The 15,195-nt window shown below is 50.2% G+C and overlaps 1 protein-coding gene across 9 annotated transcripts in view; it reads right to left on the bottom strand.

The window, feature by feature from the left end:
- Positions 1-388: 388 nt before the first annotated feature.
- The window catches only part of LOC102241062 (signal transducer and activator of transcription 5B), a 60,885-nt gene continuing 46,078 nt past the window's right edge, over positions 389-15,195 (bottom strand). For 8 of the 9 annotated variants that reach the window (XM_005875739.2, XM_005875740.2, XM_005875734.2 and 5 more), the window contains exons 6-19: positions 14,076-14,206; positions 13,717-13,868; positions 13,095-13,250; positions 12,522-12,701; positions 11,827-11,914; positions 11,626-11,748; positions 10,789-10,881; positions 7,835-8,041; positions 6,599-6,693; positions 6,359-6,489; positions 4,873-5,043; positions 2,495-2,546; positions 2,143-2,247; positions 389-1,974 (exon numbers count right to left, since the gene is read on the bottom strand). In XM_005875739.2, coding sequence (XP_005875801.1) covers positions 1,848-1,974; positions 2,143-2,247; positions 2,495-2,546; positions 4,873-5,043; positions 6,359-6,489; positions 6,599-6,693; positions 7,835-8,041; positions 10,789-10,881; positions 11,626-11,748; positions 11,827-11,914; positions 12,522-12,701; positions 13,095-13,250; positions 13,717-13,868; positions 14,076-14,206 — 1,811 coding nt within the window. In that variant the 3' untranslated portion in view covers positions 389-1,847. Of the gene's footprint in view, positions 1,975-2,142; positions 2,248-2,494; positions 2,547-4,864; positions 5,044-6,358; positions 6,490-6,598; positions 6,694-7,834; positions 8,042-10,788; positions 10,882-11,625; positions 11,749-11,826; positions 11,915-12,521; positions 12,702-13,094; positions 13,251-13,716; positions 13,869-14,075; positions 14,207-15,195 lie in introns of those variants that run through there. The other variant, XM_014547244.1, reaches the window with a different exon arrangement.

Below are 15,195 nucleotides of genomic sequence, written 5' to 3'. Positions count from 1 at the left end.
CCTCGTCCCCCCGCTGGGACAATGAGGGCATCTCTCTTGAGGCAGGTGTTGGTGAAGCCGGAGTGACAGGCAGGTGAGGGCTCTTTGAGACCGGGTCAGGCTTCCCTACACCTTTCCCCAACACTCCCGTCCTCACCAGGGGAATTTTAATTGAACCCTGAGGGGTACGCAAGGGGCTTAGCAGCATCCTACATCAACGCTGGTATCCATGGAGGGGTCGGCCTGCGCCTCAGAGGCAGAGAGAGTCTACTGCCTGGCATAGAAAAATAAATCAGTGTATGAAACCAAGCCAGCGCAAACAGCAGCTTTTAAAAAGTCATTTTCCAATAAATAATTTACTACAGAGAAATATGTTCCTTTAACATCAAAACACTGATAAGTTCAGAAGTTAGTTTTTGTAAAAAAAATATGTTTATTTACTCACACATATAAAAATACGGTTTTTAGGGCCATTATTTCTTGGGCCTAGTCATATCCTTTCGGAGAGGGGGCTGGGGGCGACCTTATAGGCCTAACCTGAAAACTATGCCTGTTCCCCTCTCTTCCCACCTGCCTGCCACAGCCCATTCCTTCCTTCTGGTGTGGAGCCACGGAAGAAACTACGGACGAAATTATGCTTGAGGCTTTTTGTTTCTGCAGCTTACCAAACTTCCCGCAAACCTGCTGACTGCACTTCCCCAAACCCCCACTGCCTGACACCCAGCACCCTGCACCAGGTGGGCAACAACACCTGCTAGACACGCTGGCCCTGGGTTCGGACCGCACTCCTGCCACCCGCTCCCCGAGACATCGCGCACGATCAGTGAAGGGAAATGGGGTGACCTGGGTAGGAATGGCACAGGACCTGACACAGGAAGAGAGAACTTCGCTGTCAGATGAGGGTGGGGAGGGGAAAACAAGAAGTCCCAAGTTAGAAGCAAAAACACCGTCCGACATTTGCGAAGAGCTGGCATCGGTCAGCCTCCCAGCGCGGAGGAAGGACGGGCAGATGGGACGGCAGCTTCCCTGGGCGACGAGGCGACGTTCTCGGCGCCTGCGGGTCAGGGCTGGGCGTTCCACTCTGGCCGCGACACAAAGGACACCAACACTGTAAGCTTCGGTGGCGTGACCCTCTCTTCTGCCCTCTAGTTCATCTGCACGTGTGTGCACACAGAGGGACTGAGTGAGAGGAGGAGAGAGGGACACAGCCAGGGAGGGCAGGAGGGACGGAGAAAACACGAAGACGGGTTACGTGTTATTTATAAAAGCCACGACCCATCCGAAGACCCCTGGCTCCCCTTGCCCCCACAATCCTCCTAAGTTGCCCCTTTCCCCATCCCTACTCGGGAAAATGGGGTGGGGGACTGGGGGGAGGACTGGCATTCTTTGTCAGGAGGCGGTTTCCACATTGCAGAAGAAAAGCAGAGACAATCATGGTTATAGCACAATTGCCTGGCAAACACAGTGACAAAGACTCACCAGAGAGGAGGTGCTTTCTCCTCCCTGCGTCCTTCTTACTTGAACAGCCACACGTCAAAGTCCAGCCACCCTCAAGACACACGGCCATGTGCCAGGGCTCGTGGAGCCAACTGCCTTTGTGCACAAGGTTCAAACAACCACAGCCTCTGTCTGGACAGCAAGGGGGAGGAACACCACACGGACAAACTCACACACACACACACACACACACACACACACACACACTCCCTGCACTGGGGTCACCATGCACAGAAACACTAAAGTCACAACTAGCATTAACACTTCACATTATGAGTATTGTTTCCAAAGAGAAGCGATTCATGGAATTAAAACATCCACAAGAGGAACTCCTCTCGCGAGGACCAAGAAGCTGACGGAGGCGATGGAGGTCATGACTGCGCATGAGGGATCCACTGAGTGTCCATAGGTCGGCCCAAGAGTTCCTCCACACGGCGCGCCACGTCCATCGTGTCGTCCAGATCGAAGTCCCCGTCGGGGTCAAGGGCGGGGTCAGGGCTTGGGAGGGAAAGAGAAGAGATGAAGGGGGAGGGAGCGCTTGTCAGAGACCAATGACGAGGAGCAGAGACCATCCCAGGCCCTGCACCCCGCCCGGTCAGCAGCCCAAGGCCAAGTGCCCAGGCCCAGGCCCAGCCCCCCATGAAGCCCTGTAAGAACACAACCTACTTCTGTGGGTACATGTTGTAATGAGCCTGGGGACACACAGCCGGGGAGGGGGCCTGGTCCATGTAGGTGGCACTGCCCCCAGCAGAGTCTGCAGACGTCACAAACCTGGAGGAGGAAGCAGAGCAGAGCCTCAGCGGCCTCAGGGCAGCGCTGACAGGGGAGGGGCTCAGGGGCATCTTTCTGTCTCTCTCAGGTGCAGAAGGACAAAGTGCAGGAGGGGGCCCTGGGCACTGGCCCATGGTGACCAAGCCCGGTTCCCTCCCCAGGGCTGAGCCAGGTTTTAGGGGTAGGGGGGGGCAGGGGCGGGGGAACAGAGGCAGCAGGAGACCAGAGCTGGACCCCAGACACTTACTCAGGGACCACTTGCTTGATCTGTGGCTTCACGTATCCGTCCACGGCTTTAGCTGCCGAGGGGGGAACGGTGATGAGAACCAAAGTTCTCCAACGAAATAAAAGTGAAATCTCCCTTATGAATCACATCTTTTCTTAGGATAGGACACAACCACCTGATTTTATCTTAGGATCTGACACCAGCACCTAACACTTCAACCTGGCAGGACGGCCTGGCAGAGGGAAGCCTCAATCCTAATGCTGCCAGTGAAGAGATATTCCAAGTTGGCTTGCATTGCTTATCCATTCTTCAGACACAGAAAGCATGTACTTCAATACAAATCGAAACCCAGCATTAACTGCATACTAACTGTGAAAGGAAAAAATATCTTTGAAGAGTTTATAGTCGCAGACGCGGCGGAGGGACAGGCCTTGCTCTGTGTCCCCGGGGACAACATTAGGACCAACAGGAGGAGGTCAGAAGACGGCAACGTCTCCGTCAGATGTGGAAGAATGTCATACATAGAACTGCCCCCAAAAGGAATGGGAATGTCGCGGGAAGAACTGGTTTTCTTTATCACTGGGGGTTCTCACTAGGGAGGTATGCAATCGGCAGGGATCCCACAGAACACTCTACACCATAGAGAGGAGCTGATTTGACCTGAGGATCTCAGAACTTACTCTGAGTATCTACTCTGTGGGAAAGGGAGTGTCACTCAGGTATCTGCAAGCTCCTCCATGCCCCGGGGGATGGCCTGATGGCCACTCATTCTGGTGAGTGTAGTTTATGCCTGGTGGCTGCTGAAAGGATGCTGGTGTGTGTCTCTCTTCCACTCACCACAGATTCCCACTGGGATGTGGCCGGCTAGGGGAGAAACCTGAAAGCGACCTGGCCAGCCATCGTTATGACTTTTTAAAAGGCTGATCATGGAAACCCAGTGAAGTAGGAGTGTGAGAGTCTGGAGTCGGCGAATGAAGTCCCGTTTCCTGGGAATGTAAGTGTGGGAATAAGCGTAATCCTGACTATATTAGACACTGAAGGCAACACGCAGTGAAATGCTACATGGTTCACAAACTGCTTGGTACCCGAACCTGCTTCTTCTAGGCTTCCAATGTCAGGGGGGCCGCCTTGTCATAACATCTCATGCTTTTTGTGCTTTACAGTCTACGGAGAGTTTTATAGATTGGCAGGAAAGATTAAAAAAACACACACAAAGAAATGCTGTAAAAAATAGAATGTAATGATCTAGATTGGCTGTGCTAACAAAAAGAAGCAGTGAGATAGATTTTAATTCAAAATATCATATAAACCTAAAATGTCCTGGTTTTTAAAAATACAGCCATCCCATTAGGGTGGGAAGGCATGGCATGGAGGAAAAAGGTCGACTGGTTGGGCTCTGTAGCCTAAGTACAAACCTTTGTAAAATAAAACTTCAGCAAAATAAAACTTAAATGTTAAAAGAACAATGACACGCTGAGGAAAATAATTGCTATGTATAACCAAGGGTTTATTTACTACAGAAAACTATTCACACATTATTAAGAAAAACAGGGACTCCAAAAGAAAGATAAGCAAGGAACATGAACGCACCTCACGGGAAAAAACACTAATGGCCAATAATGTAGACGGTAAGGAATACAGGCTCTGAGGCTAGACTCTCTGAGCTCAGGTCCTGGCTTGGCCTCTTCCTAGTTGTGTGGCCTTTGGCAAATTATTTACTTCTCGGTGCCTCAGTTCCTCATTGGTAAAAGGGGGACAGTAATAGTAACTACTTCACAGGCCCCTTTTGAGGATTAAATGAGATACTACATAAAAATGTGCCCCAAAAGGGACCCGGTGCTCAGTGAGCGTGCAACAAATGCTAGCTGTTACTGGTGTTGTGTTTATTATTATTGTCATTATCATGATATGAAAAGGTGTCTGACCTTACCTGGAATCAAATAAATGAAAATAAAACCTGAGATAACATTTTTATGCCAATCAGAGCCAAACCTGAAACCAATGAACAGATTTTATGACTGGCAGGAGGATGAATGGATTCTTTTTTCTTTTTTTATCCTTTTCTGGACATTTTACAAATAAATACATAAAACTTATATGCTCAGAAAACAAAACCATTTCTGATTTGAAAAACAAAATTTTACCTTCCTAATTTTGACTTCAGCTTGTGTTAAAAGCAATTTGTTCCCTTCAATTTGGTATTTGGGGTTAGTGGCAGGTGTGTTTTCTGTATGACTGCAGACTACAGCCCAGGATTTCCATCTGCCCTGGATAATGCTCAAGTAACTGTAGGCTAACTGTGTAGGTTTTCATGCAAGACAGACACACACACACACACACAAATAACTAAAATACGACCAAAACACAACAAAACCAAGTCAGAATGCGAACATTGTTACCAGTGGCAGGCTCGCATGGAACTGGTGTGTAATATTTGGAGTATACTTCATCTTTCGGCCGATCGGGGAACACGTAGATAAGGTAATCCAGGTCCCCCAGGCGGTCGGCCAGGGACCGAATGGAGAAGTCTCTGGTGGTAAAAGGCATCAGATTCCAAAACATTCTTTCCTCTAGATCAATAAACAGAATAATAATGTTCTAAACATAGTTTCTGAACAAGAAATCTTAATACCCAAATATTCTACAAATTAAAGCTCTCCATTAAATTGTACCCGCCCCCCCAAAAAAAACCTCTCCATTTAAAAATAACTACAGGTTATAGATCAAATAGCTGTTTTTAAAAAATAATTAATTAATTTTTAAATGTTTAATTGATTTAAAAAAAATTTTAAGAGACAGAGGAAGGGAAAGGGAGAGAGAGAGGGAAAGGGAGGGGGAGGGGGAGGGAGGGAGAGAGAAACATCAATGTGAGAGAGAAACATCTGCTCAGTTGCCTCCCAGACCCAAGGATGACACTCCACAAACTGAGCCAGGGCTCGAGTAGCTGTTTTTAAAAGCCACGGGTAGGTAGCTGGTGATGCATTCATCACTTTCCTAGAGATGCCGTGATCTCCCTCAGGTGGCTTCAGTTAAACGACGTTCTGTCCCTTTCTAGAAGAAACGTACTGACTCCCTGATCCCCTGCACAGAAGTGTGTAAGGGAGATAGGAAGCAGGTCCACGGCCAGAGGACACGTGAGCACTATAGACGCTGTTCACGTCTTTAAGCCACAAAGCACACTCGAAACCCGCTGTTACCTAGTTTGTGAGGGTCAGAGGAAAGAACTAACATTCTTGAATGAAAATGACCCGTGACAAGGTCCTTGTGTCAGTTAGGATGAAGGAATAATTAAAATAACATTACTTCTATGTGAACGACTCCAACTTATTGAAGTACATTTTCACTGAAACCAGCTCAAGGTTGAGTAATCCACAAAGCACACTCGAAACCCGCTGTTACCTAGTTTGTGAGGGTCAGAGGAAAGAACTAACATTCTTGAATGAAAATGACCCGTGACAAGGTCCTTGTGTCAGTTAGGATGAAGGAATAATTAAAATAACATTACTTCTATGTGAACGACTCCAACTTATTAAAGTACATTTTCACTGAAACCAGCTCAGCTCAAGGTTGGGTAACGAGAAGGTGGACATTTCAGAAGGGAAGCAGCCGAGAACGTGGACAGGACACTGTATGGCAAGTAGCTGCATCAGGGTGACGCGTCTGTGTTTCTCAAAATTAGGACTTGTGTTTCCCGTAACAAGGTCTTACACAGGCTCTGGTATCATCGGAGGCTCTGTCCTGGGTCTACATCTGTGCTTCCCATCATCAGCACTGGCCTCAGACAATAATACGGACGCACTGAAGTGTATGTGGAAGCGATCTTGCAACAAAAGCAGTTAACCGGGGCCCTCTGGCCTCTCCTCGTAAAAGGGGAGGGGCACTCACGAGAATCAAACTTCCAAGCGATGGTGATCCCGCCAATTTCAGAGTCACTGAATCTCAGCAGGAAGGTCCCATCGGGCTTGTTAATGAGTAGATCATGGGCCTGTTGCTTATTCACGAAACCCAAAATAGCCCTGGATCACAAAGGTCAAAGGAGCAGAAGCAGAGAGTGATTTTTTTTTTTAAACCGTAGAAAGACAACCTTCTTACTTTACGGCAGACGTAAGAAATGATGATTCTCACCCGTCATTCCAATGAGGCTTGAGATGTTTCTTTAACACTTCCATCACACCATCAAACCACTGCCAGAAAGTGTAATTCCGTCCTGGTAAATTCTCCTGATTGGAGACACAACAATGAACACAAGAAGGCAGAGGTAACACTCGGAACAGTACCTGTATCTACTTTAACTGGAAAAACCAAACGGAAAATAAACACCGACACTGTCAGAACCATACAAATATAAAGACCTGCCTGAGTTTTCCCAAATAAATGGTCCTGCAACAACAACAACAACAAAAAACAAGATAGAGGAGAAAAGAAGGAAACAGGGCAAAAAAAGCACAGAGCGACTCCCACCCCCTGCTACGAACACCTGCCCCCTGGGCTGACCGGTCCTTTGCTGGTTTTGATGTGGGCTCTGGGACCAGCAGCAGCAGCACCACCACCACCCAAGAGCTCCTGAGAAATGCAAACTTTCAGGCCTCATCCCAGAGCCACCGAATCAGCGTCGGCATCTTAGCCAGATGCCCAGGGGGCTTGTAAATTTGAACTGGATTAGATCACAAGGCCACAGAGATTGCTCCAGCAGACAGCAGCCGCCAAGAATGATCAGCAAAATGCAGTTATCAGATTCTAGTGAAAGTCCTGCTTCCCCTATCAAAACACCTCTGACTGCCAGCCAACACGTTGGCCAACTGGTTAACACACAACCACTTAAAAAGATTTACACTCAGAGACTATGAGATCTCTGAATGAGGGTACTTAAAACCCCGGGGTGGAGGCGGGGGTGATGGTGTAAAAAGAAAAATGTTAAATTTCAAATCAAAGATGTGACAGGGGACATCTGAACGAGCAGATGCTAGAGGAAGAGGGCCCTCCATCAGCATCCGCTTGGGTGGGCTGAGGGTCCACGGGAGCCTGACTTCGCATCACACATCAGGGGACATCGGAGTCAACGGGACTGAGCCATGACGTTCTGATCATCGCCAAAGCTGTACTCCGCCCGGCTCTGCTTCCTTTATAAAATGCACCAGCTTCACACAAAGCCCAATTTACTTAAATATGCAAAGATGTGATTTTCTACATAAAAAATATGTCGTTGTCTATTCAGGAGCTTCCTGTTGCTTCAGGCGCATTTTATTAGAGACAGGAAGCCCGAGGGCCGGGGAAGGGAAGCTCCTGCAGGCGTCTGGTTGGAAGGGACTGATCTCCCTCCCAGCAGCTGGAGGAGGGGGGGCGGGGGGCGGTGGCCCTCACCCTGTTGAACTGGGACCAGGACACGGACATGCTGTTGTAGTCCTCGAGGTGGCTGCTGCTGCTGTTGAACAGCTTCTGCGCCAGGAACACGAGGTTTTCCTTGGTCAGGCCCCGGTTGCTCTGCACTTCGGCCTTGAATTTCATGTTGAGCGCTTCACACAGCTGCGGCCACAGCACTTTGTCAGGCACGGCAAAGGGCACCCTGCCCTGAGGAGGAGAGAAGCCAGAGCCTTCTGAGAGAACAGTTGCATGATTTATTTCCTCAACCCACAAAAGAAAGACACTGGGTGGCGGGGTGGCGTTACAAACGTTTGTCTGACTGAGTCTGAGGATAAATTCAAACTTCCATGGGGTGTGCAGTTCTGGAAACTCGGAAGCTTCATTTTACCTTCTTTGCACACAATATAGAGGGCAGCCTCGTGCTACCGACAGTGTCCTGTAAACGGTCCAACCCTACATCACATCCTCACAGCCACTAAAACAAAACATGACCGAGGTCTGGCTGTAAACTCAATGGGAACAGAAAGCTAAAACACTGATTCTCTAGGTACAGAGAGACAGAGAGAGACTGTGTGTGTGTGTGTGTGTGTACGCTCATACAAGTGTGTGCACAAGTGTAATCCTTGTCGTTGACAACTTCTGCCAAGAAAGAACTCTGGCTCAAAGTGAAACAACGTAAGGAAGAATAGTAACTATGAGTTAGCTTTATTAAAAACAGGTGAGAATATGAATTTGTAATAAACTGTTTTTCATTCCATTCAGCCATAGTACTTCATTTTAATTACCACAAAAATACTTTTGAGTAGGCAATTCCTTCACGTGATATAAAATTTTTAAAGTACAGCAAGTTATATAGTGAAGTCTCTTTCCTATTCCTGTCCCCTAGCAACCCAGTTCCTCTTCCCAAAGGCATGTGATGTAGTTTCTTGTTTACACCTCTAAAGCTATTCTATGCTGGCCTGCAAATACACACAATTTTTCCTTTTAAAAAAATGCCAGCTGGAAGCCTAAAATCCACATGTCCTGCATCTCCCTTTTTTCACTGAATACTATACCCGGGAGATCTCACATCAGCATGTAAAGAAATTCCTCATTTTCGTTTGTGGCTGCTATATATTCTACAACTAGAGGCCCAGTACACGAAATCTGTGCACGGGTATGGTCCCTAGCGGCTGCGGGCCACCAGCCGTGGCCTCCCTTCGTTCCACGCTGCCCCCTGGTGGACAGCGCATGTCATAGCGAGCGATCGAACTCCTGAGGGGACACTTTTTGTATATTAGGCTTTTTATATATACTAGAGGCCCAGCGCACGAAATCATGCATGCGTAGCTCGGCCGCCAGCCGCCCTGCCCGCCGCCTCCAGCCGCCGCTCGCAGGCCAGGGGTAGGAGGGACCAAAAGATGGTCAATGCACCTCATAGCGACTGGTTGAGTGGTCATTCTGGTCATTACACTTATGGTCCTTGGCCTTTTATTATATAGGATAGATATGGACAGGACACTGTATTACAAGTAGCTACGTCAGGGTTATACATCTGTGTTTCTCAAAATTAGTACTTGTGTTTCCCTTAAGATTTTACACAGGCTCTGGTATTATCTGCAGCTTTGTCATGAATATACATTTGTGCTTCCCATAATTAGTATTGGCCTCAGTAAATAATAAGTACTCACTAAAGTGTATGTTAAAGTAATCTTGCAACAAAAGCAGTTAACGTTAATGGAAGAATAATAATATATTCAACCAGACTCCCATATATGGACATCTATGTGTCAGCCTTCAACCTTTAGCTAAGCAACGCTGCAATATGCTTATATCATGACATATATACAGATGTATCTATAAATTCCCATAAGTATGTATTTATTTTAAAACAGCATGAAATAAATGCACCCTAACATTCTGAAAATGTTTTTAAAAATGCTTATATATTTAGACAAGATACTTTAGCAATGACATGTTGCAGGGGATGCCAAAGTGGCCGGGGGAGTGAGGTTTGTGGACAGGCAGAGAAGGAGATGAGAGATGTGGCAATCCTATCCAGCAGGCTTATCAGGACAAGATATAGGCAGATGGTTTTCAAAAGGAGCCTCAAACTCAGGGTTTGTAGCACAGCACAGCAGAATTTCTGATAAGAATCTCACCTCTGCAGCAAATATATGGTTCTGTAGAGAAAACTGTTGAGAATGTAAGACTGTTCCCAGTAGAGAAGAACATACTTTTATGTCCCAAGTAACAACTAGAACCCTCTAATCATGCTGTTACAGACTAACCTCTACTGGAAATACACGTAGAACTGGGCCTACTGAATGGTGTGGAAATGCTCCGCAGGCAGCACGCCAGTGGCATTCAGAGAGCATTTGGGTGCATAAACCCATAAAATCGTGTTTTCACCCTTAGGCAAACCATCTCACTCTTCATGAGAGACCTGGGACGAATCACAGAACCTAACATTTGGCAACTAAATGTCACCCTCATTTATTGGAAGGAGGATGACAGGAAGCAACTTCTGAGCTAAAGGCACCTCCTGAGAGGTCGCGCCTCCAGAAGGAACCTGGGAGCCCCAACTTCCACGTATGGTTTCACCCAGGGATTCAAAACAAAATCTCCTGAGCATGGAGTCTGAGACAAGCATTTTGTATGTTATGTAGTTTATCTTCCTAACGACACGATGGAGCATTATGATCCCAGGTTGTAGACACTTAGGGGCCTTGAGCTCAGAGAGGGAAAGTGAATTTCCCACAGCCACAGAGTGAGGACATGGGGCAGCTTGCCCTGAAACCTTGGCCTGGCGTCAAGCCCACCCTCTTTCCATTTCCTACACACACTCCCTTCTGCCTCCCGCCAACAAGAACAGCATTTTTTTTTTCTATGCTCTTTTGGGGATAACACGTGGAAGAGATTCATGACACCAGCATCAAGATCTTGAGACCCGCAGGCCCAAGGGATCAACTCACAGATTCCGCAAAAGCATTGTCCCAGAGAACCGTGGCCGTCGCGTTGTTGTCCTGGCTGCCGTGGACAATCACCACCACCGGGAGGGACAGGGTCTGCAAAGACACAGAAGGGCTGAGCGCCCACAAGCCACACTTCTTCCCCTTTTCTTCTTTTCAATCACAACATGTTCATTCTTCAAGCTTCAGTAAGTGTCACCTGGGACACAGAATGTGAATGGCTCCGGGAATAATATGACTTCTCCACACTGGCAAAATCTTAGACATTTCAGATATGGTAAAAGAGGTTTCATTAGGTATTTCTGAAGGATGGAATAAGTTCTCTAAGTTACACAGAGAACGAGAGAGAGAAGAGAGAGTACGGCCCGGCCGGTGTGCTCAGTGGTTGAGCATCGACCCACAAACCAGGAGATCACAGTTCCATTCCAGGACAGGGCACATGCCTGGGTTGTGGGCTTGATCCCCAGTAGGGGGCCGTACAGAAGGCAGCCGATCAATGATTTTATTCCATCATTGATGCTTCTATCTCTCCCTTTCTCGAATCACAAGCCTTGAGCAGGATAATAAAATTTAAAAAGTTATATGTGTGTGTGTGTGTGTGTGTGTGTGTGTGTGTATGTATATATGTATATGTGTGCGTGTGTGTGTGTGTGTGTGTTTAAAGAGGGAGTATGGAGACATTTTGGGGTGTGTGTGCAAGGGGCGGGGAGAGCAAGTAACAAATATCCGTCCTCACTTTCTGTTCATCAATAAAAATTTTTTAAAAAGGGACTATGTGACCCCAACAGTTCTTGTGTGACATAAAGTGCTCACGGACACACTGCTGAGGGAGGGCTTTACCTTGACTTGAAAGACCAGCTCATTTCCACCAACACTGAACTGTGATTCAAACAGGATTGTGAATTTTTCTTCGGTTACTGACTCTGCCCCACGACGGTCAGACCTCTTGATGCGTTTCAGGGACTGCAAAGGAGAACGTTCAGGTGACCAGGTCCTCAGACAAGCGGGGAGAATCTGTTCTTCCCCTCCCTCCGTCCTCACCATGTTCCTGAAGTGGGCGCTGAGCGTGCCTGTGGCCTGGTGATACTCCATCACACAGCAGTTGTTCAAGATCTCCCCACTGTACTCACTGCAAATCAGAGAGAGACGCAACTCTAAACCCACGCAGGGTCTCGGCTCACAGCGGGCAGAGATATGCTCGGGGTCGGAGGAACCACAGAAGGTATTTAAAAACTTATGTCATGCCATGACTGGCTTGGCTCAGTGGATAGAGAGTCAGACTGAGGACTGAAAGGTCCCAGGTTCGATTCCGGTCAGGGGCACATGCCTGGGTTGCGGGCTTGATCCCTAGTGGGGGGCCTGCAGGAGGCAGCCAATCAATGATTCTCTCTCATCACTGATGTTTCTGCCTCTCTCCCACTCCCTTCCTCTCTGAAATCAATAAAAATATATTTAAAAAATAAAAATTTACGTCATTTAGAAGAAATGTTGGCTCCATAAAACATACAAGAAATAAATATACATAAAATATACAAAAGTTTTCTTAAGTGAATTCCTACTAAGTGAAACCGTATCATACTATCTTCACAGAAGAACCCCTTCTGCTCTTTCTCTGAGAGCCAGAGAGGCCAGCAGGGCTGCCAGGGCCACCACATAGGACCCTTCTGAGGAGGATCCCTCCATCCCACGGCCAGGCCTCGGGGAAAGGGGCCGAGACACAGGAAGGACGCACGTACTTGCGGGTGTTCTCGTTCTTGAGCAGCGACTTGGCCTGCTGCTCGCTGATGATGGTGGCCTTCACCTGGGGGGGGTTCATGTGCACGTTCAGCTTCCCCCCCACCAGCAGGCGCACGGTGGCTGCAAACTTGGTCTGGGTCTTCAGGACCTGAGGGGGCTGCTTCTCAATGATGAACGTGCTGCGGGGACCCAAGGGACGAGATGCTGCCTCAGGGCACAGGGCTCTGGTCCCCCGTGTGGGGAGGAGGCCGCACACAGGGCTCGGCAGGCAGGGGAAGGGCACGTGGCCGAGACCCTGTTCCCAGGGAGGCCACTGAGAGCCGCGGGGAGGCGGGAGGGGAGGCAGGGAAGTGAACTCGGCAGCTGGCACGGGGCTGCAGGAAGCAAGGGCAGCCCAGGTAGCGCTCACAAGAGAAACTGGGAAAGGTCAACGGCGACTGGGGACAGAAGGGAAAGGGTGTGAGCAGAGAGAGACAAGGGTGCCAGTGAGAGCCCCCCCATCTGCAAAGCACCCCTGCCTCCCCCAGGCCAACCACATGCGGGGCTGGGCGTGGCCGAGAGGCAGCAGTCACCTGGTCACCAGGGCGGAGATGATGTCTGTGATGGTGGCATTGACCTCGGCCAGCATCTCCTCCACGGGGCCGGGGATGGGCAGCTGCTGGCAGAGGTGCTCAGCTCTGCGGATCTGCTGCCGGTTCTGCCAGATGATCTCGGCCAACTTCTCACACCTGCACCCCAGCCCCGGGGCCAAAGGAAAGGACAGGCCTTCACCCTCCCCCAGGCCAAAGGTGAAGAGGCTCCCAGTCTGGGGTGAGCCCCCCAAGACCTAGCCCCACGCTCCCCCAGGAAGGCTCTACACCTCAGCGCCCACTCCTGTCCACTGAGCAGAGCAGGACAGGGGCTGCCTGACTTCCAGAAACACAGACACGCAGGAGGCGTGACCCTGATTTGTACCCAACCAGCCGAGCATCAGCCCAGAGCCCCACCCCCAACACAGTGACTCCTTCCCAGGGAGGGGGCATGACGGGGGCATCAAAGTCTGTGCCGGGAACCAGACCACTGGTGAAGTAAGACCTGTCACAGGACAGAGCGAGCGGCTGCACATGGAAACTCGGGAGCAGAGTAAGCAGCTGGTAGACCACCCTGAGCCCAGGCTCCCATCCCTGCCTGCCCCTGCCCCTCCCCCCCCATTACCAGGACTGCAGCACGTCCAGGCTGCCCTCAGGGGGCCCCCCATTCCCGGCCAGCTGCTGCCGCCGCTTCCACTGGATCAGCTCGTCATCCAGGATGATGGTCTGCTGCTTGCGCAGCAGCTGCAGGGTCTTCTGGTGCTTCTCGGCCAGCTCCTGAGGGAGGGGAGCAGGCCCTCTGGCTCCCGGGGAACAACCCTGCAGGGCCTCGCTCAGGAGGCAGGGCCTCCCCCCGACCTGCTCTGCCTCTCAGGCCCCCACAGGCCTCCTGCCCCCCGGGGCCCTGGCCTATCCCTCTCTCGGTCCCCGAGAGCTCAGGATGTGGACCCCAGGCCTGGAGGAGAGGGACGCACACCCACTCACCACGCGGTATTGCTGCAGCGTCTGGGCCTCGCGCTGCAGCCAGGCCTCCAGGGACACCTGCTTCTGCTGCAGGGCTGTCTCCCGGCTCAGACGCTCCTGCGGGTTCACCTGGGCCAGCTGGGCAAACTGAGCTGGAGGAGGGACAGGACACCGTGGCCATGACCCCCAGCTTCCAGCAGGAAACCCAGAGAAACCACACTCACTTGCTCTGCAGACAAGACCCTCAGGGTGACGTGTCTGACCAACGGCCAGTCAGGGATCTGGCAGCCAAGGGCCCCGGAGATGCGCCAGCTTCACTCCCTGGCCCCCAACTCTGAGCTCCCCTCTAGGGACGAGGAGACAGAAGCTTGTGGGGACAGCTGAGGAGGATCCTACCACCCCAGCCCACACAGCTGGGGCCCCGCCTTCCTCACGCCACACTGGGGTCCGGCTTGGAGCCACACTGCCTCGTCTGCCTCGGCCTGGCCATCTGCTAGCGGGGTGGACCCGGGGGAACCCCCTCACTCTCCTGTGCCTCAGTCTCCCCGGGTGCAAAACGGGGAAGCCTGCTCCCTGCCTCGGCAGTTGCTTGGGGATGAAAAGGGCTGATATGGAAAATGCTCAGGAAGCTGCCTGGCACGTGGAAGCTCTGGGTGAGAGTTAGTCCTTGTTGCTCAATGGGCTACAGGACAGGACTGAAGGGTGACGGGGACCAGCAGCTCTCAGCCCCGCCCGCCAGGGAAGGCCCTGCTCCTGGGCCTGAGCCGCCTCCTGGGGCACAGCTGCCTCTCCTCGGGGAGAGGAGGTTCTCTATGCGCAGGAAGGCGCCTCTCGAGTTTGTCCAGGTTGGGTCACTGTGAGCTCAGCTGACCAACAGGAAGAGAAAAGAGCGAGAGGAAAGGGGGAGAGAGAGAGAAGGCGAGAGAGAGAGAGATAACCTCTAGGAAGGTTATCAATGGCAGGAACAGGGAGTCAGTGAGGCATAATTACCCTTCAAAAAAAAAAGCAGTTATGGCCCTAGCTCAGTGATGGCGAACGTTTTGAGCTCGGCGTGTCAGCATTTTGAAAAACCCTAACTTAACTCTGGTGCCGTGTCACATATAGAAATTTTTTGATCTTTGCAACCATAGTAAAACAAAGA

Source organism: Myotis brandtii, unplaced genomic scaffold (assembly GCF_000412655.1).
Source record: "Myotis brandtii unplaced genomic scaffold, ASM41265v1 scaffold469, whole genome shotgun sequence".
In the NCBI taxonomy this organism is placed as follows: Eukaryota; Metazoa; Chordata; class Mammalia; order Chiroptera; family Vespertilionidae; genus Myotis; species Myotis brandtii.
The sequence above is the reverse complement of the archived record's forward strand: the minus strand, read 5'-3'. Positions and strand labels throughout refer to the sequence as shown.